At 39.8% G+C, this 26,436-nt stretch overlaps 1 protein-coding gene across 1 annotated transcript in view; it reads left to right on the plus strand.

The window, feature by feature from the left end:
• DOCK2 (dedicator of cytokinesis 2) overlaps nt 1-24,487 on the plus strand; it is a 160,369-nt gene extending 135,882 nt beyond the window's left edge. The window contains exons 37-52 of the mRNA XM_054287819.1: nt 1,214-1,304; nt 2,341-2,460; nt 4,074-4,163; nt 5,336-5,440; nt 6,348-6,489; nt 8,789-8,870; nt 11,025-11,109; nt 12,611-12,697; nt 13,013-13,189; nt 13,716-13,799; nt 15,824-15,961; nt 17,422-17,549; nt 19,126-19,306; nt 20,597-20,717; nt 21,714-21,856; nt 23,764-24,487. Of these exons, the coding sequence (XP_054143794.1) occupies nt 1,214-1,304; nt 2,341-2,460; nt 4,074-4,163; nt 5,336-5,440; nt 6,348-6,489; nt 8,789-8,870; nt 11,025-11,109; nt 12,611-12,697; nt 13,013-13,189; nt 13,716-13,799; nt 15,824-15,961; nt 17,422-17,549; nt 19,126-19,306; nt 20,597-20,717; nt 21,714-21,856; nt 23,764-23,838 (1,849 nt within the window). The 3' untranslated portion in view covers nt 23,839-24,487. The remainder of the gene's footprint in view (nt 1-1,213; nt 1,305-2,340; nt 2,461-4,073; nt 4,164-5,335; nt 5,441-6,347; nt 6,490-8,788; nt 8,871-11,024; nt 11,110-12,610; nt 12,698-13,012; nt 13,190-13,715; nt 13,800-15,823; nt 15,962-17,421; nt 17,550-19,125; nt 19,307-20,596; nt 20,718-21,713; nt 21,857-23,763) is intronic.
• Nucleotides 24,488-26,436: the final 1,949 nt, after the last annotated feature.

Consider the following 26,436-nt stretch of genomic DNA (forward strand, 5'->3'; position numbering starts at 1 on the left):
CAAAATCTGCAGAACAAAGCCCAGAGTCCCAGCTGAAATGAGCCCTGGAGGTGATTCAGAGCTCACCCTGGAGCTGTGAGCCAGAGCAGTCGGGGGGAACAACGCTCCCTCGGCTGTCATTGCTCAGGGTGATGCCTTGTGAAGGCTGACCTAAAACAGAGACTGGACAGAGCTAAAGAATAAAATAGGGATTTATTAAGAGGCCTCAATGGATGCACCTTGAGCAGCACAACCCAAAATGGCCACAAAAAAATCAATGACCAGTCCTGGGTCTCTCAATTTTATCAGTTCTGCATATTGCAGTTCATTGTCCAGTTACAGCTCCAGCCCATGAAGTCACATCTTGTTTTCTCTCTTCATTCCACCATTGTTTATGCTCTTGGGCCTGAGATTTGGATCATTTGTCCTTGGGTCCCCAGCTAGAGAAGGAATTTTTTGTCTCCCTGCTCTGTGCAGAGAGCTCACCATCCCCTCATATGAAACCCAGACTTACACACTAAAGCAGAATAGAATCTGAAAAATATAAAAGCCAAAATCTAGGGCATCAATGGGGAAACTTTCTTTTGGGCTGGCAACTGGGAATGGGAGTGGCTTGGACTGTCACAGGAAGATGTCAGAGCTCCTTTGTCTCAAAACTCCTGCTGGGAGTTAGAGGGAAGGATGCAATTTTCTCCTGGCTGCAGTAGATGCAGGTTGAGCCCCCTGGTGGGCAGTGACCATGCTGGAAGCAGCAATGCTGCCACAGGGATCAAGGAGAAATTCAATTTAGAACAGCTCTTCTGCCCCCAACACCTCTAGGGACTGCTTTGCCTTTCTGGGCTGGTATTTTCCACTTTCTGCTTCCTCCTGTGATGTGCTGTGGTTGCATCTGTGCACATGAAGAAGGTGTGCCTGGAAGGGTGCCCTGAGGAACCCTGCAGCAATCTTGGCCTTGGAGGTGTCCCAGACCCTGCGAGCAGCCATCCCTCCTCCCTGAGGAGGAGCTGAGCCCAGCTCACAAGGACAGCTCCTTCTCCTCCTTTCCTGCACAGAGGTTCAGCACACAGAACGATCACAGCAGAGTGTGAACAGAGCTTCAGCCCCTCAGTGTCCTTGAAGAGTCTTTGGGGAGCCAGTGTGACATCCATGGAGTTTCTGTTATCTGGAACATTCTGACACTCAGTATTCCACTCATGCCAGTCTCCAGTCTAATCCTTGCTCTCTCCTCTATCAGGTATTTGTACAAATTGCGAGATCTTCATTTAGATTGTGAGAATTACACAGAAGCAGCATACACCCTTCTACTCCATACGTGGCTCCTGAAGGTTAGATTTTCTAAACTCAGTATATAATTAAGCTTTTGCAGTATTCAATTTGATATTCTAAAGTGAATATCTTAATCTCTGAGTTATTTTCCACCGGGGTATTCAAGTTTCTAGTTAGAAATACTGCAGTAGGCTGTACAAAATTAACATTAATTGTTGAAATTATATTTTCAGGAGGTGATTAAAAGCCATATATTGCTGAAACTAAATATGGTGGAAAAAATAGTTTTCCTTTACAGTGATAACATTGTGTACAAATGTGGCTTTCATTTTGGTAATTTCTTACTACCCTAACCATAACAGTTATGAAAATTAAACACACTTCCAGCTATCACAAGAGGACACATATTTTAATTTTAAATAATATGGATTACATAAACAAGTTATGTTGGCTTTCTTTTGTAGCTGGTGATTAATTATCTTTCACTATAACTATTTTTCATTACCAACGTAATGAACAGTAGCAATTAAAATGGTCAGTAAGATCAATTTCCATTACAAGGGGACATTCCAAATTTAAATGTTCTTCAGCAAAAATCTGATATTTCTTATGGAATTCACTTTAGTGCAGAATTATATAAATTTGTGCTATTTCGCTTAAACTTGATTTTTTTGTGATTGTGCAAATACAAGATATATTGTCTGTATTGGTATGGACAAAGAACAGTAGATGAAATATTTTCATGCAAAAAATCTAAATCAAGTCAATCAGGATGATACCATTAGGGGAAAAAAAGGACTAATTTTTTCATGTAGATTTTCATATAAAATTTGTAAGCGGGGCAAGGATGGGCAGGTATAACATTCTAAATTAGGTTTTAAATATTCTGTCTAGTGCTGGTTATCCCATAAAGTACAGCACTTACCTGACGAGGCAGTGAATGCAATCCCTGTGCCTTTCCCAGTTTGTCTATGGATGGGTATAAAAGACTTGGGAAGAAAACACTTGGAAAAGCCCAGGAGACCTCATGGGAGGGGAGCCTTTGATGTGAAACACTGAACTTGAAAATTCTTTTTGCTGTGTTCTCCTTCTCAGTGGTCGGATGAGCAGTGTGCACCCCAAGTCATGTCAACAGAGTTCCAGTGCTCCCAGACCTACAGACACCTGAAAGAGAATCTGTATGAAAAGATCATAGAATACTTTGACAAAGGAAAGGTAAGTCTGGAGAGTTCTTCCCCTCCAAATCTCTCTGCTGTGCTACTCTGAACAGTTGTGTTTAATGTGTATAAAAAATTTGTGAGGAGAAGCTTCTTTGAAATGTGGGTCAAGTAAAAATTGTGGCCTGGAGGCTTATTCCCAGAGATATCTGTTCCATAGGAAAATGTTCTTTCCTTGACCTCATTCACAGAGAAAGGGCTAATGTCTCAGCACATTGTTACAAGCATCTCTGTCAGGCACCAACAAAATACAATAAAAAAATGTTGAATCTACTTCCCCTTACAAAGAAAAGAGCATGGACTACACAGATTCCATTTCTAAACCACTCAGCCCTTATCTCAAGAAAATCCAGGTGGTTCAAAATAGACATATTTGTTTCAGAGAGGACAGAGAATTGTATCCTAAACTTAAAATGTAGTAGATTGATTCTCAGTACCACAGTTTAGTTCAATTTAAGACAAAAAAGATGTTAATAAAATTACCTGTCAGTGCAATGGCTTTAGAGCTGAGAATTTTGGAAATAAAGCAAGGCACTAGAAAGCAGGAAGAAGCTCTGCAGTGCCAGATAATTAATCCTATCACCCAATAGGACTTTTAAGTCATTATGTCTTGTTCAGCTGCAGCCAAAAGTAGGAAGGGGGAAGGCAATTCATTTCTGCTTCTGCAAAAGAAGCCCTTCCTATAATTCACAAGGTAGAACATTTCAGCTTCAGCCCCTCAGGTTTCCTGTTGGCATCTGCAGGAGCTGCACTGCAGCAGTGCCCACCCCCTGTCCCAGGAGAGTTAAACCCTCCCAATTCCTGATCTGCAGCACTGAGGCACAGCCCAGGCCAGGGGTAGCTGGCCAAGGAGCCCCTGGCAGCAGGTGACAATGCCCTGATGTGTCACTGGCTGTGTCCTCTCAGCAGCAGCAGAGAGCTCTGCTCAGGGCCCCCTTTGTCTCTTCTCTTCTGAGCAGGTGAGGAGACAGAATTTGAGAAATATCCTCATAAGAGGGAGTTTGTTCCTGCTTTGAGATCACTTTTGTGAAGTGTCCACAGCAGATGAGAAAAGCAGTCCTGGTGTTTCAGTGTCAGTCACTGTCACAGGCAGCTGTAAAGTTGTGTGGACAGAAAAGCTGCTACCCTGGGCAGGTGGAAATTTAACACCTGTAGTTATTTAGCTGTCCTAGACAAGGCTCCCTGTGATTATGGATGCTGCAGGACATTCTGTTAAATGGTGTGTGTTTTAAGGACAGGCAGGTGTCAGTCCCCCCATAAACTGCTCTGTGCTTGGGGTATGTTCTGAATGTTATCCCCTCAGTGATTTACTCTTTTTTTTTCTTTAATGTATCTGAAAGGTTAGATGATTTTTTTTAAATGTTACTGTAATAATAAAGTAGGTTTACTTATTCCTTCCTGTAATGAATCAAAAAACACTTTTATTTTTTAACATTAATCTGCTTTCCTTAAGTTTATGATTGCCCTGAGTCTTCCACTCTAAATGTGCAGTTAATAAATGAGTGCACTTTAAAGACAGCATAATCAATAAAAGTGCAGTTAAACTCTGATGTGTTGAAAACTTGTTTGTTGGTACAGGATTTACTTCTTAAATGTGTGGTTGCATTGCAGATGTGGGAAGAAGCCATATCTTTATGCAAGGAACTTGCAGAGCAATATGAAAAGGAGGTTTTTGACTATGAACTTCTAAGTCAAAACTTGGTAAGATTATATACAGATCTTCAAATTATTACAGAAATTAGTGCCTTTCAGCTATCAAACGACAGAGCTGCCTATGAGCTTGTGGTCTAAAATGGATTTTTAATTCATTTGTTGAAGAGTTTCTGTTTCACTGTAGCAATCCAGTGGTAAAGGTTCATAAGTAACTGCTGGTTAAAGTTGCATGAACATCTGTTTATTGAGGTGTTCTGAAATGTCTGTAGATGAAATAAACATGTTCTCACCTAGGGAAATTTAAAGGCCGCATTTTGAAGCCTCTGTACTGCCCTAGGGTAGAAAGAACACCTGGATGAACTTTTCCCCCTAAATTTTTCTTTCAATTTTAGCAGCTTGGATTTTGACAAGCCTGAATAATTCTGTCCTAATCAAGACTGTGGAAGTATTACAGCTCAAGGAATTAGAACTAGGTCCAAAGGATAGAAGGAGAATTTTAAAGGAACATAAAATATTCAGTTACTTGTTTTCATGAAAATTGAATTAATCCGAAAAGGATCCCACCCCTCCAAACTTTTTTTTCTACTCCCAGTATTTCAATTGTTTAGGGTTCATTCAATAGATATCCCTGAATCTTCCTCAAAAAAAATGGTGGGAATCAAAACATGATGTTCTTGAATGGTGCTGTGTATAAAGAAAGCTTCTTTTGCTCTGTTTTTATCATGATTTAAAAGACATTTTTGCCAATTTAAGTTGCAGTGCTGTGTTCTCACAGTCATAATGCCTAAATGACACTTGGTACTTTATGGAAGAACTTGTTCCAAGCCCTTTACATGGTGTGTGCCCTTAAAATGAGCCTAGAGTAAAAACTGGAGTTGATCCCACACCTCAGGAAACATTTGAGGCAGGGAGCTTTTCCAAGTGTCTTATTTCAGTGATGCTATCAGTGACCAGGGATCACTTTGGTGGTTGCTTTTCTCCTAAGTTAAGGGTAAGCCAATTCTGAGGTCAAATATTAAAGCTGAAACCATACCCAATTTCCTGTGTATTATATTTGCATATAAATGTAAACAGTGTTTAATGTCCCCCTGCAGCCTCCTGTGTGAAAACTGATTATTGCTGTAGCTCATCAGCTGCTGGCTCTTGCATGTGTAGTAGAGGTTAAAAATGCATAGATAAAACCCCCAAACACAAGTAATTACAGTTGGTTTTGCTTTCAGATCCAGCAAGCAAAGTTCTATGAAAACATCATGAAAATTCTGAGGCCTAAACCAGATTATTTTGCCGTTGGATATTATGGCCAAGGATTCCCAACATTTCTAAGGGTAAGCTTGATTAAATCTTACTTTTTCATCTGTTTTGTTTTCCTCATGATTAATGACCAGGTTCCCTTTTGACCTCTAAATATGCTTTGAGCTGAATTGTTCAATACCAACTGTCTTGTACTGCTCTAAGTTTTTTCCTGAACAGCAAAAAAAATCCTACTTTAGGACAATTTTGGTAAGTTTGAACTGCTTTTATTCAAATATGCCAAATCTACTCTCTTTTCTTTACTTTCCCTTTGTTTTGACTACCATGAGGGAAATCCAGGCTCCAAAGGATCTGGTTTTTCAAAGAAACCTGATGAACTTGGGAAGTGGTGCACAACTGGATTGTTTGTTAAAAGGTCATTGTTTTAACCATGGTTTTAACAGTTCTAACCACAGTTTTTTCCACAGATTTAACCACAGTAGTTTTATGAGTTCAGACTATAAAAACAACCTAAATATTTGCTATTGAAATTATTTAGTAGTTTCTTACTACTAAAAGCCTCTCTTACATACAACAATTAATAGGGAGTCTTTCTTCACACTTGGAAAGCAATGAGAGGCCCTGCTACACAAGTTTAAAGGCCAAAGCTGCCTTGAAAACTTTGGGAAAAAAGTGAAATGATAGGCTGGTGAATATCTTTGAAAACTTTGGGAAAACAGTGAAATGATAGGCTGGGGTTAAACCACTGTTACTGTTTCTGAATAATCAATCTTTGAGTCCAGAGTCTCTGGAGAGTCAGCGCTGCTTTCCAGCCCCTGATCAAAATGGTGTTTGGCTTTAGAGCTGTTTGATATTCAGAAAACAGAAACCCCCATTCCAAAACCTGGCCACTGCTGTGCCTTTGTGTGGATTACCATGAAACTGCAGCTTCTGCCTCAGCCCCACTCTGGCCAGGCAGTGACTCCCTCCTCATTCCTGCAGAACAAAGTGTTCATCTACCGTGGCAAGGAGTACGAGAGGAGGGAGGATTTCCAGGCCCAGCTGATGAGCCAGTTCCCGAGTGCTGAGAAGATGAACACCACTGCAGCACCTGGAGAGGATGTCAGGAACTCTCCTGGTCAATGTATCCTTGCACATGGGGAAGATTGAGAGGGAAGGAGGGGTGGGAGCCTTGTTGTTAACATCAGTTTATCCGTGTGTCTTGGTTTGGAAGACAGGAGTCTGCTAAGGAAGGCAGGAGCCTCCCCTGAAATGGAAAATTTAAACCCCCCCCCCACCAAATTACTATAAATTTTAAATTAAGGGGCTCTCAGGCAAAAAATTTGAGAGCAGGAAATAACAGTTCTTTAATAGGGAAGAAAATAAAAAGACAAAATAAAGACTGCAGTGAACCAAAACAACACTGCCAGAGTCAGAACCCAACCTGACACCCTGTGGGTCGGGGTGTTGGTGGCAGTCCCATTGGAATTGTGGCTGCAGCCCTCCTGCAGTGTCAGGGCTGGTTCTGCTGGAGCAGGGGTCCTGTAGAAGGGTGCAGTCTCTTCCTCTGAAGATCCAGTGGGAGAGGCAGCTGCTGTTCCTCTGGGGAATCCACTGGAGAAGCTGTGCTGGTGTTCCAGAATCTCCAGATTATATCCAGGTCGGAATGCTTGGCTCCTCCCTCTGGGCTCACATCTCCCAGTGGGATGCTGTAGTTCTTGTCAGTCATACAGTGACATTCAGTGCCTGTTATCAGCAGATGTGTCCACAGAGGGAGGAATGGTTGTGGAAGAGATAAGGAAAACTGCCCACTGAACAGAAAACAACTGCCACACAGATGGCAAACAGAATACAATCTGCTTGGCAATCCAGGACGCCGTGTGAAACAATAATATCCGGAAGAGGTTGAAAGATTACCAACGTGGCAGCTCAGTTTGCAGTTTTGCCTGCACGTCCTCCATGTCTTTTCTGGTTTGCTCCAAGAGAGCTCCTGTTTTTCTGGCAGTTCTGAGGAGTCTGTCTCTTTCATTTGTCATGGAAACATTTAGGCTGGAAAAAACCTTTAAGGTTGAGTCCAACCATAAACCTTGTTCATCCATGTTCCCAAGTGCCCCATCTACATGTCTTTTAAACTCCTCCAGGGATGGTGACTCAACCCCTTCCCTGGGCAGCCTCTGCTAGGGCTTGACAGCCCTTCAGGGAAGAAAATTCATTGTAGCTCATACATGGTTTAGCTTTATTTTCTTCAAATGGCAAAACCAGCGTCACACACTTGAAGAGACCCAGTTTAAAGCAACAAATTTTCTGTTGCCTCACATTTATAGCTGTTGTGTCTTGATGTTTAATTCATGTCTTCTTTGAGCACTGCTCTGAGTGGCACCACACTTCAGTATCACCTCCATTTCTTGGCAACATAAACATGTCCCAGGTCCCTCAGAAATTTTCTTAGGAAAATTAAATTAGAAACCTTGTTAACCAACTTCTAGGATGGCCTCAATTTTTCTTGATTAGAATAACTCTGATTATCTTTTTCTTCTGATTTGAGTCATTACTGACTGAGCAGATATGAGATCACCTCATTGTATGCTGATTTTCCTTTATTAATTTTCAAGGTAATTTTGTAACACTCCACATACTCTCTTGAGTCTGATCTGATGGAACTTTCTGGAGGAAAAAAGGGAATACTTTCTTTTCACACTGTTGGGACTGAAGTGGGAGTATTACAGGCTTGTCTAAAATAGCACATTAAGCTTGAAAGCCAGGCTCTCCCAAGTCTGTCTTGTCTCTTAACTAATTAATTTTTATTTTTTTTTGGAGAACACATGTTTCAGTCCTTAAGGTAGAATTTGCTCATCTATTTGCAAGGAGCAGGAGATGGGAACTACTTCTGCACTTATGCAAAAGGATCTAACCAGAGGGCATGAGTTTCAAACATACTGAAATATGTAAGGATGTGATATATTTACTTACAAATACAGGATTCAGATTTTAAAAACAGCACTTCTATAGAAAAAGGAAATCTCAAGTAAAAGGGCTATTCAGTTACAGATTTCAAAATAAAATGTTAACCATCATGACTTTATGCATGCCTAAAGGTACACAGTGAAACTGTTAACATCAGATATGGTTGATGTTATTTTTGTAAGTTGCCTGAGCTTAAAAATTTAATGAATGAGTCAGTGTGATAAATTCAGCTGCAGATATTCAAGCTCAGGAAATAATAAAAATATGCAGTTTAGAATTAATATGTATTCACTGGTTACTACTGGCAGATTTCTCCTTTTTTGGCCAAGGAAACTCCAGAAATGAAACCCTGAACACTTCAGATTTTTCATCAGAAAATGTATTTTTTATTATTACTATTTTTTTAATTTCTCCTGCAGCCTACATTATTTCATTTTGACTATTAGTCAATAACATGCCCTTAACTTTCACACTTTCAGATATCCAATGTTTTACAGTACAGCCAGTCCTGGAGGAGCAACCTAGATTCAAAAATAAGGCAGTGCCTGATCAAATCATAAAGTAAGTGAATTTCTGTAGTAGACAGTCTAATGAAAATCAATCCAGATTCCTAAATTGTCAACCATTATTTTGTGAATTCAGTCATTTGCCAATGAATCTTGGAGTTTTTGTTGTATTAACTAACTGACTTATGTATTCATAGAATCAGAGAACAGTTTGTGAGGGACATTGCTCAGAGCTCCATCCAACCTGTCCTGGATGTTCCCCAGGAACTCCATGGGAGAGCTTGTGCCCATGTACCACTGAAGAAATAACTCCTGGATGCAGGGCAGGGAGGTGGAATCTGTGCTTTGGGTTGAAGTTACTGAGATTTCAACACAGCTTCTCAGACAAGGGGTGGGGAGCGGGCTCTTGGAGGTGACTGGCAGTGTGAGAGTGGTTGAATGGAAGGCTCTTGAATGAAAGACTCTTGTTATATCTTGTCTGGTCCATGCAGAATACAGAGTGGCAAAATGGTTTCTGCTGGTGCAATGGAATATGGGTTTTGTAAAGGAATAAAGGAAATTAACTGAGCAAAGTGTTTTGAGAACAGACTGGCCAAGAGCTGCTTCCAAACCAGTTTTGCCCTTGGTCTGCAGCCTTCTCTATGGAATCTTTACTGAAGTAGCAACTGACTTGGAGTGGAAAAAAAGGAATCACCTCCCCACATACACCAAAGTAAATAAAGCAGATCCAAGCACAGGTCTGGTGTGACAGGATTTTAAAATAAACAAAGACAGACCAAAATCAACCCAACCCAAAAAGCCACAAAAAATTGTGGCTCTTATTTCAACTACTGATTCATTTTAAAATCAGTAACTGAAAGGCAGATTATAAATGTGGTCCTGTTGGACCAGATTTAGGTGTAGAGCCAGCCACACTTCAAACCGCTTCAGTTTATGTAGCAAAGTGTTCCTTGTAAAGTACAATCTCTGCTCATAGGGGAGATTTTGTAATGGTTTGTCTCAGCTGCAGAATTCATCCAAACTGCTGATTACATCTGGGCTCAAAGATTTACTTTTATGAGTTTACTTTATTGGGCATTTAATTGTTCGTTACATTAGGTGTTGTCAATGAATTTATTCTATCAAAGATCTTCAATATATTCCTTTCAGCTGGAACTGCATAAACGGATCTGACTCAGTGTGGCAGTATTTTCCAGTTATATTTCTTTTCTGATGAAGAAAATCTTAGCAGTTTGGATCAGAAATCATAGTTTCCTATAAACTAGCATACCATGGTTTGCTTAAATCAGATGTTTGGGGCTGCTCTGTTTGTTTTTTGGGGCTTTCAAAACATGGTTCAGTTTTACTGGAAGAGATTTCTGAGATTTATTTTTTTTTCTGCAAAATGAGCTTTTACTTAACAGGGGTTTAAATTTAATTCATCTTTAAAAAGAATACTAAAAACACAAACTAGAGATTTTTCTCTGGAAAGCAAAATATTTAGCAGCAGCACAAAAAACTCTGCAGTGCCAGTGCTAAAAGCCAAGTGGTTGCAAGTTTAGTGGAAAGATGTGCTCACACTGATGGAGAATGAAACATTAGCTGAATAGAACAGAATTTAATATGAATAACATGAATTTTACATGAATTTGCAAAGGATTCTTTACATTGGTGTACCCCTCTAGAAGCACTTATATACATTCCATTATCTATCTCACAAAATTGTTATTAATGGCTTCAGTTGTTGAATTTGTTGAATATTGTTCAGCATTGAGAGCAGGATTGTTAGAAAAGATTAAATTGCTTTTTCATGGAGTGCCATGTTCCACTCCAGGTGAAAATACCTGCTCTGCTCAGTCAGTTCTTTGGAATGAAAGAGACTCCTTTCATAAACCAGGATAAAGTGGCAAGCAGGGCATGTGCCACAGCAAGATAGGAGAGGAAAAATCTCTTCTAGTCCTCCTGTAGATTTGAACATTAATCTGGAATTTTTATACCTGGGAAATACACCCAGTAACAAGCTTAATACTTATAAAATACTGTGTGTTGACTCTGATTTATAGATAAAGTAGTTGCCTTCTAAGTTTCCAGTAAAGTCCTTTTTTTCTGAGCAGTAAATTTACTTTTAATTAAAAACTCAACTACTCAAAATGAAATATTTCTCTGTGATAAAAAGATCCATTAATTTCTGGTTTCTGGATTTTACAATAGTAATTTTAAAATCTTTCAGCTTTTATAAGTCAAACAACGTGCAGAGGTTCCACTATTCAAGACCAGTCAGAAGAGGATCTGTTGACCCTGAAAATGAATTTGCTGTAAGTAAATTAACCACAAGGTGATGGATGTAGTTCTGGTAACTGAATTTTGATCCTAGCTCCTTTCTTAGGCTCAGATTACTCATTATATACACCTTAACTTTAAGATCTGGTTCAAAAACCCAAATGCAAGACTTCTCTGTTTCAGCACTACCCCTGTGTACTTAATTATACATCACTGTTCCAGTTGCAGGTAAACATTGTGCAGTTAAACATGTTCAACGTGTTTGTGTTAAGCAGGAACATTTTCTGGTACAGATTTTCATTAGGAAACAAGGTGACATGTAAATAAATATCAAATGCTTTGCTGCTTGTAGTTTGCAACATTTCCATCAGCTGCCAGGCTGGCAATGAGGTGAGTGCTGTCTGCTTTCATGGGTCCTGTGAAATCTCACTTCATGAGAGAACTGCCTATGTCATTTTTACTCCCATGCCTGGTGGTGGAATGCTGAGGAATGGCCTTCACTCTTCAAATATTCTAAGAAATCTACACCACCATAAATTACTTTTCAGTGTTAAGCATAAAAATGTGGTGTCTGTATTTTTATTTTACAGGTATCTGGTATTTTATGGTTTGTTTTGAAAAGCATCCTATCCAAGCCTTATGGCTAAAGCTGTGCTCTTGGCATACTGCTGGGAAAAGCCATTTCTTCCCAAAATGTACAATTTCTGTAATGTGTGTGCTGATTAGCAGAGTCACCACTTTCATGTAAGAGCTTCCTGCCTGCTGTTAAATCAGCACCTCAGACACAAACTCTACTCTGGCAACCCAGAATGTGCTGTCAATACTCAGCAGCTCCTTAGCTTCCTTTGCAAACTAGACAGTTTTGGGCCCATTTGTGAAAATACCCTGAAATGGTTTTAGAAGAGCTAAATTGTTGATGTTTTCATTGCTGAGGACAATAGATAAGGTGCATGTTTCATTCAAAGAGGTGGAAACTGGGACAACTGGAGTGTTTTCATTGCATCTATTATGGTATTCCTGCCTGAGTTGATTCAGAAATAAGGAGCAGCAGGGTAAATGAAACAGTGGCTATTCCAAATACCAACAGCCAGTCTTGTTCAGAAAAGAAAAATGAGAGGAACAAAAAAAGGTCAGAATTCTGGCAAGTTGTTATAGGGCTATTACTGCTTTTAATTGCAGAAATACCTTCTGAATGTGGAGGGAGGAAATATAATCTGGGTAGAAGCAATAGCAGGTCATTTAATGACAACTGTTCCATCTGTAATGGCAAAAATAGGGACACAGACTAAAAGATTCAAAGGTAATTTTCTTTTTCCCCTGCTTTGTGCAGGCTTTGTGCCTGAAGATGACCTAATCTGAAATCAGGAAAACTATTTGCTCAATCACTGTGCTAGATTCAGTTTGCAGTGTCTTTTTATTCAAAAAATTTGCATATATTTTCCATCTACCTCTATTTCCCTTTGATATCTCAGAAGGCAGAAAAGATGAAAATTTCAATCCTGAAATATCATTTTCTCCTGCTATGTCTTTTAATAGTCTATGTGGATTGAGAGGACATCCTTTGTCACAGCCTACAAACTCCCAGGAATCCTGCGCTGGTTTGAGGTGGTCTCCATCTCCCACGTGAGTATTGATGGGCTCAGGGTCTGTCCAAATTGCAGCTATTCAACCCTCATGTGCAAACCAGTCTGCAAAATTATCAACAAGGCTACAGTTCCCTCTTTTTATACATTCAAAACCATTATTATTTACATTTAATCTTTCTACTGCTCAATACAGGATCAATATATCTTCTGCCTGATTTATAGTTTCAGAACTGAACAGGTCTGTGTGGGTTTGCTGAATTGCAAAACTGTTGTTCATGTATATGAGTTTTATAAAAGCAAAACAACCTATTTATATCTTTATGAACCTTTGAACTCTTTTGTTTCTTTGCAGTGCACAATTAGTCCTTTAGAGAATGCTATTGAGACCATGTCCACGACAAATGAAAAGATTTTGATGATGATTAACCAGTACCAGAGTGATGAGAACCTCCCTATTAATCCACTTTCCATGCTTCTGAACGGAATTGTTGATCCAGCTGTTATGGGTGGCTTTGCTAAATATGAGAAGGTAGGAGCTTTGGAGTCACTGCAAAGAACATTTTCCATTTTCAGGCGCACCATTTCATAATCCTCCTACATCCTTGTTAAAGTGGCAGTGCAGTGGGGATGGGGGAACAGGAAAGCAATCATTCCATCATTTAAGGGATCCTCATGTCCTCCTTTCCTGGTCACCTCTGTCTTTGAAGTCAAACCAGAATAACTGAGTTTATCAGGTGATGTAAAGCATGATACTCCAAATCTGTGCCTTTTTAGTTTCACTGTAAACTTAATAAAAGAAATAATAATTTGGTTTCATAATAAGGGTCTCAAAGTCAGAAGTGCTGGATAAAGACCAAATATATCTTTTTAAAAAGTGCACCTCAGTTCCCAGCTGATAGAGGGAGAAATTATCACCAGCAGCATCTGGTTGAGGACCATGCATGTGCCTCTTCTCTTTGATGACCAATATTATGATCACCAGCTGGGCTCTGTGGATTAATGCTTGATTTCTTTACATGTCAAAATGATGGACTGTATTTATTTTTTTTCCTAAGGCTTTCTTTACAGAAGAATATATCAAACACCATCCAGAGGATACAGAGAAGCTGAACAGACTCAAGGATCTGATTGCTTGGCAGGTAATTTCTCACTGACAGCTACCACTGAGGCTTCACTAGGGTTCCTTTGTTCCATTCCTGCCTAGCAGGAGAACACAGCATTGAGCTGATTGTGTCATTTCCACTTCTTTTTAACCCTTGAAAGGTATTTTGTAGAACACATCATCTGGAATGGTTTACAAAAAGCCACATATAGCAGGCCACATTTATAGTTAAAAGGGATGGGATTTCCAGCTTGGGTTGTATTCCTTAAGAGAAAACTGAGAGCATGACAAAAGTCATAATGATTTCATGAATTTCTGGGGTTGGCAAATGTTAGAAACTCTCTTAGGAAACAACTCTTTCCTAGAGTATTTGGTTTTGGTGGTTTTTTGGGGGTTTTTTTGGTTTTTTTTTTGTTGGGGTTTTTTTTTTGTTGTTGTTGTTGGGTTTTTTTTGGTTTTTTGGTTTTTTTTTTTGTGGAGGTTGGTTTGGGTTTTTTGTCCACTAGAAACATTAATGGAGTATTTGCTGCTCTCAGGAATTATTTCATGCTCAGTGACCCTTTGGGATTTCTGCTGTGTTTCTTCTGTGTGGTAAACAGCATGGAAGACTATAAGCAAACAGTCTTATCTCTATCTCCAGAGGGGAACTGAATATTCTCCCTATACTGGCAGCACTGACGTTATGTGGCTTTACTATTTATTATTTTATATAATGTGTATGTAAAATAAGACAACCAGCCTGCAGAACCCTTTTGTCCTCAAAAAGTAAAATGCACCTGTAGAAGACAGTAGCAGAAAAAATTCTGGTTTTGCTGAGATTCAAGAGAAAATGGCTCTTTCTGTTGACCTGATAATGATAATGAAGCAGAAAAAAACATGACCTCAGAAATTATCCATTCTATTTCCATTAACCAAATACAAACCATTGCTATCAATAGATAGATAGAGGGATGGTAGGAAATAGTGGGAGTTCATCTGGGATTTACGATCAGAATTGAATGGCTCAAAGTGTTTCTTCTCATGTTCCATATCTCATTTTTTGTACTCACTAGAAACATCCCTGGAAACATCCAAGGACAGGTTGGCTCTGAGCAACCTGGTGGAATTGTCCCTGTCTATGGCAAGGGGTTGGACTGGATGACCTTTAAAGGTCCCTTCCAACCCAAACTATTCAATGATTCCATGATTCTGTCTCTCTTTCATAGATGAGAAACAGCACAAATTTACTGTTCATTCCTCTCCCAGCCTTGAAATGAATCTTCCAAATAGTTTCAGTGGAATAGTTTGTACTATTTTCTTAATGTTTTTGAAGTTTCTTCCTGTTTCATTTTGATTCATCCCAGTTTGGTTATTATTTGAGTTGTACCTTTACAGTTTCTCCTGTGTCATTGCCCACCACAGCTCTGTGTGTGGTTGTGTTCTGGCCATCAGAATCTCTCCATGAACTCAGTGGGGTTGGCTGACCACAATGTCACCTGGCATTAGGAAATAAGAGGAATTTCTACCTATCCCTCCAAATCCCTCTAAGGAAGACAAACAGATCTGTCAGTAACAGATGGGTTTTAATACCACAATTTTAAAAGTTATTTTGGAATTTCACTTCCATAAAATATGATCAATGTGACAGGTGGATCAATGTTCACAGTATTTACTGAGTCACAACACAAAAAGTGAGCATGGAATCTAAGTGGATTTTACAAAAAATCCCAGATCTTAATGCAAAAGAGGCAAAAGCTGAAGTAAAGCAGTTAGAACAGGTTAGTGGCAGAAGGGGAGCTAAAAGTATTTTGCACAAATCTCGTAACATTAAATATATAGGAGAGAGAAAACAGTTTCTGTGAAGCAACTAACATTTTTCAGAAATTTACTGGGAAAACCCATTTTCCATGAGCCTTTTCCATCTTGTATCTGCTGCTCCAAGCTGACATCAATGGGGAAATCCACCTGCCAGTCACAGGAAGAGATTTGCAGTTGATTTCCCAGATAATTTAAACAGAGCCAGAGAGGTTGTTGGACACAAATGAAAAGTCTCACCTTTTTTCTTCTTTTGTTCCTCCTAAGATACCTTTCCTTGGGGCTGGAATTAAAATTCATGGAAGAAGAGTTTCTGATAATCTTCGTCCTTTCCATGACCGGATGGAGGAATGTTTCATGCATTTAAAAGTTAAAGTGGAAAAACAATATGGAGCCAGAGAATTGGTATTACTCTCCTTTTAAACTCTACCCAATTTCTCTTTATTTAACACTCATCTTCTTCTTAAAAAAACATGCTATTTTGTTTTGCTTATGGATTTTCTTGTGATATAAAAATAGTAAGATCTGAGTTGTGTCATCCAAGAGCTGATTCAATTCTCTGACACAGTAGATATTCGTCACTCTGGAAGATTTTTTGTATATTTTATTACGACTTAAAATTGCAAATCTTTTCAGCCTTATTGAGGAAGTAAAAGCAAGTTCTTATGTTTGTTCTCTTTGTAATTTTTCTTAGTGGTTTAGGGCTTTGATCTGCAATTGATGTCTCCCTGTGCCAGCCACTTCCAGCTGTGTTGTGAAGTAAAACCTGTCATGTGTATAATACTATAAATATTAGTTGAGAACAAACTGAAATATCTGGCAATTGAAGGATAACTTCTGAACGCAAACTCCCCAGATAATTCTTGAATAAAATATTCTATCTGAGTTGTGCAGGGTAGCAAGAATGACATTGCCTGGTTTTTGTGATTAAATGCCAGTTGCTTTGGAAATTATTTTATATTTTTGCTTTCAGCATTGGTGATTTTATAATAGAATGTTATAAGGGGAAAAGTAGCAAGTTTCTAATTTAAATTTTGGATATGTATTGTATTATATACCTGTATGATGAAAATTCTATATATCTATCTGAATATGGCTTTTATTTTGCAATAATGGAGGCTGCAATTGCAATAATTTACTTGAAATGGTGTGATATTATAATTATTAATTATATCTATTATATTATAATACTATTACTATGTATTATGTGTCATATATTATTTAATGTTATAATATAGTATATAATATATAATATACTATAATGCAATAATGTATAATACATTGTATATTATAATGCAATAATAATATTATAATATATATTTACATCTAATATAATGTAATTATATTATAATAATACATTATTATATAATTATAATTCTCTGATCATGTTTTATTATAATAATATTATTGCAATAATAATTGCAAAAATAGAGGCTGTAATCCACAATCAGAAATATTGCCTCTTGCTTGAACCCTCCAGCACTTAAAAAACCCAACCTATTTAAAATTTTGCAGAGAATGAACTTTGTGAATTGAGTTTGGGAGGGTTTGGGTTAAAAACCCCAACCTATTTAAAATTTTGCAGAGAATGAACTTTGTGAATTGAGTTTGGGAGGGTTCGAGCAGGTTTGGGTTAAGAAACTCAGCCTATTTATAATTTTGTGAACGTACTTTGTGAATTGAGTTTGGGAGTTTTGAAGAGTAAGAACTCATCCAGACCCAGGACAAATCACAGTAATTAATGGGAGCAGACAACTTCTTTAATGCCAGGTGTTAAACACCTGCACAGTGTTGAAGCCCTGTGTTAGGAGGATGAATTAAGAGCCAGGAGTTTGACAGAATGTGTTTCTCTTTCCCTGCTGCAGCCAGAGTTTGATGAGAAGAGGGTGGGGCGGCCGAGGTCGATGCTGAAATCCTACCGCCAGTTATCCTTCATCTCCATGTGCTCCATCAGCTCCGACTGCAGCACTCCCAGGAAACCTGCCTCAGAAAGGTTGGTTACAAATACACTTGGTTATAGATAATTCCTCTTTTTCAGTCCTGTTTTTTAATCAGTTTTATGAGATGAAACAAAAGGATTTTATAAACGCAATGAAAATCACCAGCAGCCTTTTTAGTCTACACCAACATTGTTTTAAATTGTAGCTATCACTTCCTCTATGCTGAAAACTACGGTGTTTCAAACTTAATAGACAAAATGTGTTCAACTCTCATAAAAAAAAAAAAAAGTGGTATTTCATTTTCAGAAAATAAGTAGTTTAAAAATTAAATTATTTTTCAAACACCAAGATCTGCGGGTTTTTACAAGTTTCTTTTTAAACAGCTTTTAACTTAATTAGCATCTTTTTGTTTGTAAATGTTCTTCTTTTTGTATTTACATTTTACAAATTTGAAAAGGAGGTGGAATATTTTAGTAAAATCTAAAGTCTAGTTTTAGTAAAGTCTATAGTAATGTAAAATGCTTTGCCTGATGGAAAACAAAGAGACTTTTAAGTTTGAGAGAACAATTATAGGTATAGCTTTTTCATCCACAAATTGTTTAGTTCACTTTATAAATTATCTTTCAGGCACACAAAACTTCCTCCCAAACAAGGTACATGTAAAACTGAACCTGTTGAGCAGTGTTTGATTATTTTTTAAACATCTGATCTCCCTTTCTGAGTAGTTCACTTTGAAAAATTCCAGTGGTGTATGACCCTAATGTGGAAGGGTTGGTTTTTAAGACAGGCCTTGTTCTTCTTTGAGATTCCTGAGGCTGCTCCTGCTGCCCTCCACAAGGGTGGAGCAGACCAACATCATTTGTGTGCTGCAGCACACCAGGACACCTCTGACACAGCCAGACAAGGCATCCTGCACCTGCTTTTGGTTCTTAGGATGCTAATTTGTTTCTAGGTCTACAGAGTGATCACACTTCTTGATTTATCAATTTTTATGTTGTAACATAAGTTCAGTACCATGCTCCAGAGGTAGAGAAGGGAGTAAAGCCAGCACCAATTTCATGGTTTGGTTTGGTTTTTTTTAATGAGAAGTAGCCCAATTTTTAAACGGTAAAAATTAGAGGAAGAAAGAAGATGGAAGGGGGGGGTTAATCTCTGGATGTGTGCAGTCTTGTCCAATATGGTGAAATAAATAGGAGAATGCATTTAAAGCAGGGCAACAGACAGCAATACTGTGCTCCACTTTGGTCCTTGTGCAACCAGAAGAGCCTGCCTCACTTTCACCACACCACACCACACATCAACTTGCCATGTGAGCTCTGCTCTGTTTAGTTCAGTTCTTAAGCTGATGCACAAATCTATAAAGAGGGATTTGAGCTCATTTTAATATTTTACGTTCTTCACTACATTTTAAGATGGTGTCACACTGCCTGAAGGCATCTTATTTGTATCTCCAGTTGCCAGCTGCTGAAGCACATCAGATACTTTTTGCCAGCAGTTTGCAAGGCTGCCTAGAAAGTAGAAGGAGAGAATGACCTGCATTTATATTTCATGGGGAAATGACATCAGAATACCAGCAGCTTTTAAAATATCACTAAGAAACTTGTACTTTTCTTTCTTTTGCTCCTGCAGCTTTGATCTGGAAGCAGTGCTACCAAAGCAAGGAAAAGCAGAAGCAGAGGAAACTGCTCCTCAAAATAATCCTCATCCTGAAGTCAAGATGAGAAGGTCCAAAAAAAGAACAAAAAGAAGCAGTGTGGTGTTTGCTGATGAGAAGGCAGCAGCTGATATTTCTATCTCTGACATGAAATGTGTATGTCACTGATTTAGTGTTTTATAATCCATGAAAAAGAGGACATTACCCCTTTCCTTAAAAAAGGAAAATATATCCCAGAGAACTGCAGCTGTCATAAAGGGAAGGATGCAGGATGCAGAGATGATCTGCCCTGCCATGAATGAAACATGTGAGATGCTGCAGAGAAAACAAATCAGTGAGAAAATCAGATCATCCCTCCTGGCTTCTGGTGACAGATACCAGAGCTCTGAGGCTCTGGCAGATTCTGGTTAGCTGAAAAAGGAGCACTGTGTGGGGAGGGTTAAGCTGCTTTCCTGTGGAGAGGCAATTGACTGTGCTGACATTTCACGGCAGCTCCTCGCAGTCAGGGCTGATTCAGAAGTGATGAGCCCTGGACGTTTTGTACCTTGTTATGGAACATGCAGCTGTTAGGAAACTGCAAGATTGCAAACACTGCTCCTTCAATGGTGCCAGACTGAAGTTTAGAAGCACTCTATAGATCATCCAAGGGCTTTTATTGCCCTGCTGGATCATTCCAGTGACTTATGTCACTTACACTGGGCCTTTTTTACACACACAGTTTAATCCTCAGGAGAATTTTATTTTAGTGTATGTCCTCTAGATACACCTCTAGGCCCCATCTAAATTCAAAAGCCAGGCAATAACAGATTGTTGAAATACATGGAGGGAGCATAAATAATTTGATCAAAAATGTTTGAAGGAATCATCAAAGGTAAAATGAATGGAGTAGAAAGCCAAGGCTGTTTGGGGAAGCACAGAGAAACTCATGGATGATTATGACTGTCTTACACTGCATGTCCTTGTGCAAAAGAGAGATAAAGCACAGTCATCCTTTGAGGAGCCCTGATATAGAAAACCAAGTAACACCTTTGGCTTTTGATGAAATTAGATAACACATACACCAAACTGTGGGGATCCCACTGCGTATTGAGTTAGAGGATTTTCTTCTGCTTCAAAAACTCAGTGACAAAGCTTTGCAGCAGCCAAGCTGGGCATGTTAATGCAATAGGAATTAAAATGAAATGTTTTCAAAACTTCATTTTTCTTTGCAGATCACACCCAGAGTTGTTTGATGGTATTATGCCAAAAATAGGGTAGGAATTCAGATTTCAGGTCACAGATTACTTCTATAACTTTTTAGAATTCTTTTTTGTATGTAGAATGAGAAGTTTTTATCTAACTATAAATTATCTGCAAAATTGTTACATATTTTTAGATTTTACTTCACATGATACATGAACCAAAGTCTCAGTCCCTCATTAATACTGGGGCTTTTTTATTTAACAGCTATCAAGGAAATACGAGTTCATGAGTGACACCAACCTCTCAGAACACGTGGTGGCACCTCAGAAAACTTCTGTCCTCAAGCAGATGAGCACTGTCAGTCGCTCTATGCCTACTATCGCAGGTAAGGTGCTTACCCCAGGGTGAGAATTCTGAATTTTATTAGGATGTTAAGAACACAGCAATGAAGGATTTGCTCCAAGCAGGGCTGGCAGCTCTCTCCACCCTTGTGAAATCCACTGGGACAAAGATTAGAGTGGAGGAGTGTTCTGTGCATGTGAGGCTGTACTGCTCCAAATGCCGGGTAACACCATAGTACCTTGTGCCAAAATGCAAATTCTGTTACTCCTGGAGCTCTGATTTCACTTCCTTGCACAGTGTGAGCATTCCTGCTGCCTAGAAAGAGGCAAGGTTTATTCAGCTTCCCTGCTCTGTAGGACCTCAGGAGCACAAACAAGGCTTACAGCCAAGGGCAGTGTGAGAAACTGGGAGAAATGCTCTGTGCTGTGCTCTGGGGGATGAATATCCCCAGAGCTTGCCCCATAACAGGATTTTGACTTCTGGTTTTGAAGCCAGAGAGGAATCCCATAGATTGCCTTACCAGGGAGGCAGGGGAAGCAAGATAACACAGCTGCCCCCAGACAGATGGGTGAAAGAAAAGGGAAAGTGAGACTGCAGTTGGAGCTCATCTCTAGGCTGGGGCACACAGAGAACACAGGCCCAGTTTCAGTCTCTTTTACCCCCTTGCTCCACAGGACATCCCATTTCTTAGCCTGCATTTCATCTATTCCTCTCACTGCCCCTCTCTTTCCAGATGCCTGTAACAGATGTTCAGCACAACACAACAGCCTGCCATGGCCCACTTCTTTGGCATGTGTTTATCTATTTTTAATTCTTTGGCCAGATTGGTTCTTTTTTTTCACTGTTCTGTTTCAATGTAATGGAGTTTGTTGTTTACCTATTATTTAATTTTTTATTCTAGGGTTATAGTTGGATTAAAAATGTCTCTATTTTCTCTAATCATTGCAGTACTTCACAATTTTGAGTTCTGCTTTGTCTTACAGTCTGACTCTCCTTTTTTGGTTTTGTTTTGTGTAACCAATATTGTTTCCATCCTAAGGAGTAACTCTGTCTGTCAGCACTGTGGCATCTGATGAAACAATTGCCTCACACAGGCTGAGCCAGCCAGTGTTCCCTTCCACCTCAGATGGTGACAAGAAAACCTTCAAAAGAAAGAAAGTGAACCAGTTATTAAAAACAATGGTAGGTCCTGTGTGTTTGTGGGGGAAAAGGGGAAGGGTTACATGTTCCTAAGTTCTGTGCTATGAAAATTAAGTATTTTTGAGACAAATGGGCTCATAAGGGAAACTCTGCTTTTGTCAGAGAGAGGGGTGAAATCAAAGCTGGCTGGGGCAGCATTTCCAGTGGGGGAGATGCTGGGATGGATGGATGGATTCAGGGATGGATTCAGGGATGGATTCAGGGATAGAGGAATGTAGAGATGCAGGAATGGAGGGCTGGAAGGACTGAGAGATGCAGATGTAGGGGGATGCAGGGGTGGAAGGATGAAGGAATGCAGAGATGCAGGAATGGAGGGATGAAGGGGGATGCAGGGATTCGGGGATGGAGGACTGGAAGGATGCAGGGATGCAGGATGGGAAGGATTCAGGGGTGGAGGGATGCAGGGATGGAAAGATGCAGGAATGCAGAGATGGAAGGATGCAGGGATGGAAGAATGCAGGGATGAAAGGATGGAAGGATGCAGGGATGCAGGACTGGAGGGATGGAGGACTGGAAGGATGCAGGGAAGGAGGATGCAGGGATGGAAGGATGGGAGGGATGGAAGGATGCAGGGATGGAGGGATGGAAGGATGCAGGGGTGAAGGACTGGAGGGATGCAGGGATGGAAGGATGCAGGGATAGAAGGATGCAGGGATGCAGGCCTGGAAGGATGCAGGGATGGAGGGATGCAGGCCTGGAAGGATGCAGGGATGGAAGGATGCAGGCAGGAATGGAAGGATGCCGGGCTGCACCCCCGTGTGCAGCTCCGCTCCCGCACCGCCAGAGGGCGCGGGCTGCCCGCCGAGAGCGGAGCCGCAGGGCGGGAGGGGAGCGGCGGCACCGGGCGGGACCGCGCCGGGATGGGAGCGCCGGGCCCCGAGCAGGCACCGCCGGGGATGCTGCGGGGAGATGATGAGCGCGAAGGGGAAATCGGCTTCTGCTGGAGCTGTCACTGGTTTAAAGCCGGCTGCCTTCCTCTAAAGCGAGGGACGTTTCACTGATGTCTGAAATTTCCACAAAATTAAAACTATTTCATTTAGCGTAGTGTTTGACAGGATTTTTTTTTTAATTTTTAATTAAATTTTTTTTTAATTTAAAAAAAAGGGGAAAAAAAGAAAAACGAGAAAATAATATCCAGGTTAGCTATTCAGACACAGAATGTGAAGGTTTTCCTACTTTGAAGGTAATGGGAGGGTGACATTTGATGCAGATGTGGGTAGCTACCAACGAAAGTATTCTGGAATATTTTACTTGCCAGCTTTTCTGATCTTTCAATGCAAAGGGTTTGTTGTTTTGGTTTCTTTTTTCCTGGGTAATGAGTTTAATTTATATTCATTACTTTCTGCAGTGTTTTGGGATTTTCTTAAAAAAAAAAAAAAAAGGATAATGCCTTCAGGGACCACATAGTAACATTTAGGAAAGCCTTCAGTTAAATGTGCTCATAATCACATTTTTTCTGGTAGGAACAAGAATAACCTATTAACATAAAGTCTGTAGTATTTCACTTATATGCAATTTATCACACATTTGCTCATTTCAGACCCAGGAGCTGCAACTTTTCAGCACTATCTCGTCCACTCATATTTAAATTTAAATAGCATATAGAAGACAGAGGATTGAATGTTCTCTCTTATATGGCAGAAAAAGGACCAACTACAGATAAAAATCCACTTGTGAAGTGCTTCACAACATGTTTGGAATCATGTGCATGGGTTTAAATCCATGTTTAAGGTTTTGCAGAATAGAGAAATTAATTCAAAATATGCAGGGTTTGGTCAATGTATTTTTTCTCTAGCTACAGCTTAAAGGCACAAGTAATTAGTAAACTTACTACTGAATCCAGCACAGAATCATTTTAACATATGAAATCTGTTTTGGTGTTTTTTCAGCGCATTTCCAGAGTTCTGGAAGATGGAAAGCAGTCTGTGGAGCAGCATTTCAAACCCTCACCAACAGATCTGTGATCAAGTTTTACAAGACCACTTCTCAACTGAAAACAATTATATCTACACACAAATATTCTATTTTGGAGCACCATCTACTCTGAAGAAAGGCACTGATGGAGAACAACACCTCCCATGAGCTCTGCTAAGTTACTTGTGATACAGATACAGGAATTACATTTGAAAGAAACACTGCAGGATGTGTCCCCTGGGATGTGGGACAGAAACCTCTGGCTGTACAGGTCAGAGGGAGCTGGGTGTCGAACGCTGCTTGTTCCTGAGCAGTGACATGTGTGTCCAGGCCAGCAGCAAGGCTCCCTGTGTGATGCAGCTCAGGGCTGCTCTTGGCAAACAGCAGAGTTTGGGTTTTCTGGAGCTTGTACAGACGTCCAGATACCCTTAAATCCTTGCTGGCACTGTAGCCAAGGCAACAGATGGCTCAGCACAAAATAGCCACTGACAATTTACAGTGTGGCTGTAGCTGGATTTACAGCCACAGATCCTCTGCTGCTCCCAGCCCTGTGCTCTGTACCTCAATCTTCCCCTGGATGGTTCTGTGGCTGTCACTGCCTGAGCTCTTTTCAGAGCATCAGCTTTGAAAACATGGAAAAGTTTATTTACACATGTGCAAATTGACCTTACATCCAGCAGCATGATGAACAAATGCTGCATTTCCTGCTGTTCAATAAAATGTTACAAATCTGTTTTATTTGCCCTGCCTCTTTCTCCCTGACATCTCCAGGAATCATTGTATGAAATGTAATAGTTTTCTACTGACAGCAAACAGAATTCTACAAGCCCAAGTTTGCTGGGTTCAGATTGATTTTCTGAGTCTGAGGTGGGTTGGGAGGTGATGCCTCACTGGTGTGAGGCAGGTCAGCACCTCAGAGCCTTTATAACCTGGCAGCTCTTTCTCTAAGTGTGTTCTCCAGACAGAGGGGGGTCTAAAGGTGAATAATTGATTTCCTTCACTCACCCCTTTACATCTCAGACACTGACATAGGTTTATACTAAGTAAATAAAATATGTTCATGTACTGTGTTGTGGATGAGGGGACTGGCCTTGTTGCCCTTTCTACAGATTTGGGAAAGATAAAGAGGTTAAAGTTATTTCTTGCTGTGGAGTTCAATCTATGGAAAGATATCTGCAGGTTGTTTAAACCTAAGTTTTTCTATCAACACTTTAACATACAGTGTGAGTAAATTAGTTTTATGAATTTAGGCTCTTTTTGCAAGTTGTCAGAGTGAAGCTGTTTCCTACTAGAGTAGTTAGTGATTGTTTTCTGTGAGAGGGTTGGAATATTTGCCATTGGAATTAATGCTGCACCTTCACCAGAATAATCTGACAGCAAAACAGAATGGGCCCAGGTTTAATACTAAACACAGTGTTGGCATGAATTCTGATAGGATTTGGGTTTCATTTTATTTCATTTGCTCTTCACAGAAACTTGATAATGCTTCTGAAAAAGCACAGAGGAAGAAAGCTTTCCATGAAAAAAAGTCTTCTGTTTAATAGAGAAGGTTATCTGTGAGTGGAGAAAGTGAAAAGTTGAAGGGTTCATGTTAAACATCTTGCAAACCTGGGGGAAGAGGAGGGAGGGTGTCAAAGCTGTCCTTCAATATTATCTGCAGGTACCATGAATATAGCATAAAATAAACAAGTATTTTTATTTTAAAATAAAAGTTTTGGTTCTAGTGGAAATTAGTAAGAAAATTATAATTAAGAACTGTTTATTCTTTGTAAAAATACTGTTAAAGGTTACCTTTTATTTATTGTATCTTGCAGAGACGTTTTCAGGTGAGTGGAAAAATTGAGTTTTACCTCTAGCTGTTATTATAAATTGTTATTGTGACTCAAAATAAAGAAGTAGCAAGAATGGAAGTGAAAGAAATGCCCAGAAACAAATACCAGGAAGGAGGGAGCACAATGTCCAAAGTTTGGTGTTGGGTGTTAAGCCAGCGGTTCAGGATTTCTGCTCGTGTTTTGCTCAGGTTTTGGTAGTTTTTGGGGAAGGGTTTAGGTTCACATTTAGTTTACTATAAATCAGTGATAATTTGTTTCACCTGTCCATTGACCAGAGATTGTCCTTCCCTTGCCAGCCCAAGTTCCAAGCCTGAAATCATGTCAATCAACCCTGAGCAGAAAAGCAAAATTACTAAGAAAAATAGCTACCAAGAACAGGGCATTCATAGAACTGGAATTTTAAGGATGTTTGGACAACAAGCTCCAGCTTTTCACAAGTTTCCAGAAACTGTGGATACTGACATTTAGTCCAAACAAACCAACATAGCATGAAGGACAATTGATGCCCTGGGACAATAAAGTGCCAGCATGGCAACATCTGTTTAAAAATGTGAATTATCAGTGGCTGCTGCCATGTGTGTCATGAGCTCAACAGGCCTTTGGTTCATGTGTGCAGAGGTGGGGGACAGAACCTGTATTTGACATTGTTTGAGGTGAAGCACAGAGGGCAGAAATTTCCTCCAGGACAGGGTGAGGCTTTGGCTGCTGTGGAGAGAATTAATGCAGCAGGAATGGCTCCAGCTCTGGAATGGCTTCAGGAACCCCACCACATTCTCTTGTGCTTTTCTCTACCAGTTATTTCCCCTCTCTGTGACA

Source organism: Melozone crissalis, unplaced genomic scaffold, assembly GCF_028551555.1.
Source record: "Melozone crissalis strain CALT ecotype California unplaced genomic scaffold, PUWL_Pcris_2 ptg000061l_1, whole genome shotgun sequence".
Classification (NCBI taxonomy): domain Eukaryota; kingdom Metazoa; phylum Chordata; class Aves; order Passeriformes; family Passerellidae; genus Melozone; species Melozone crissalis.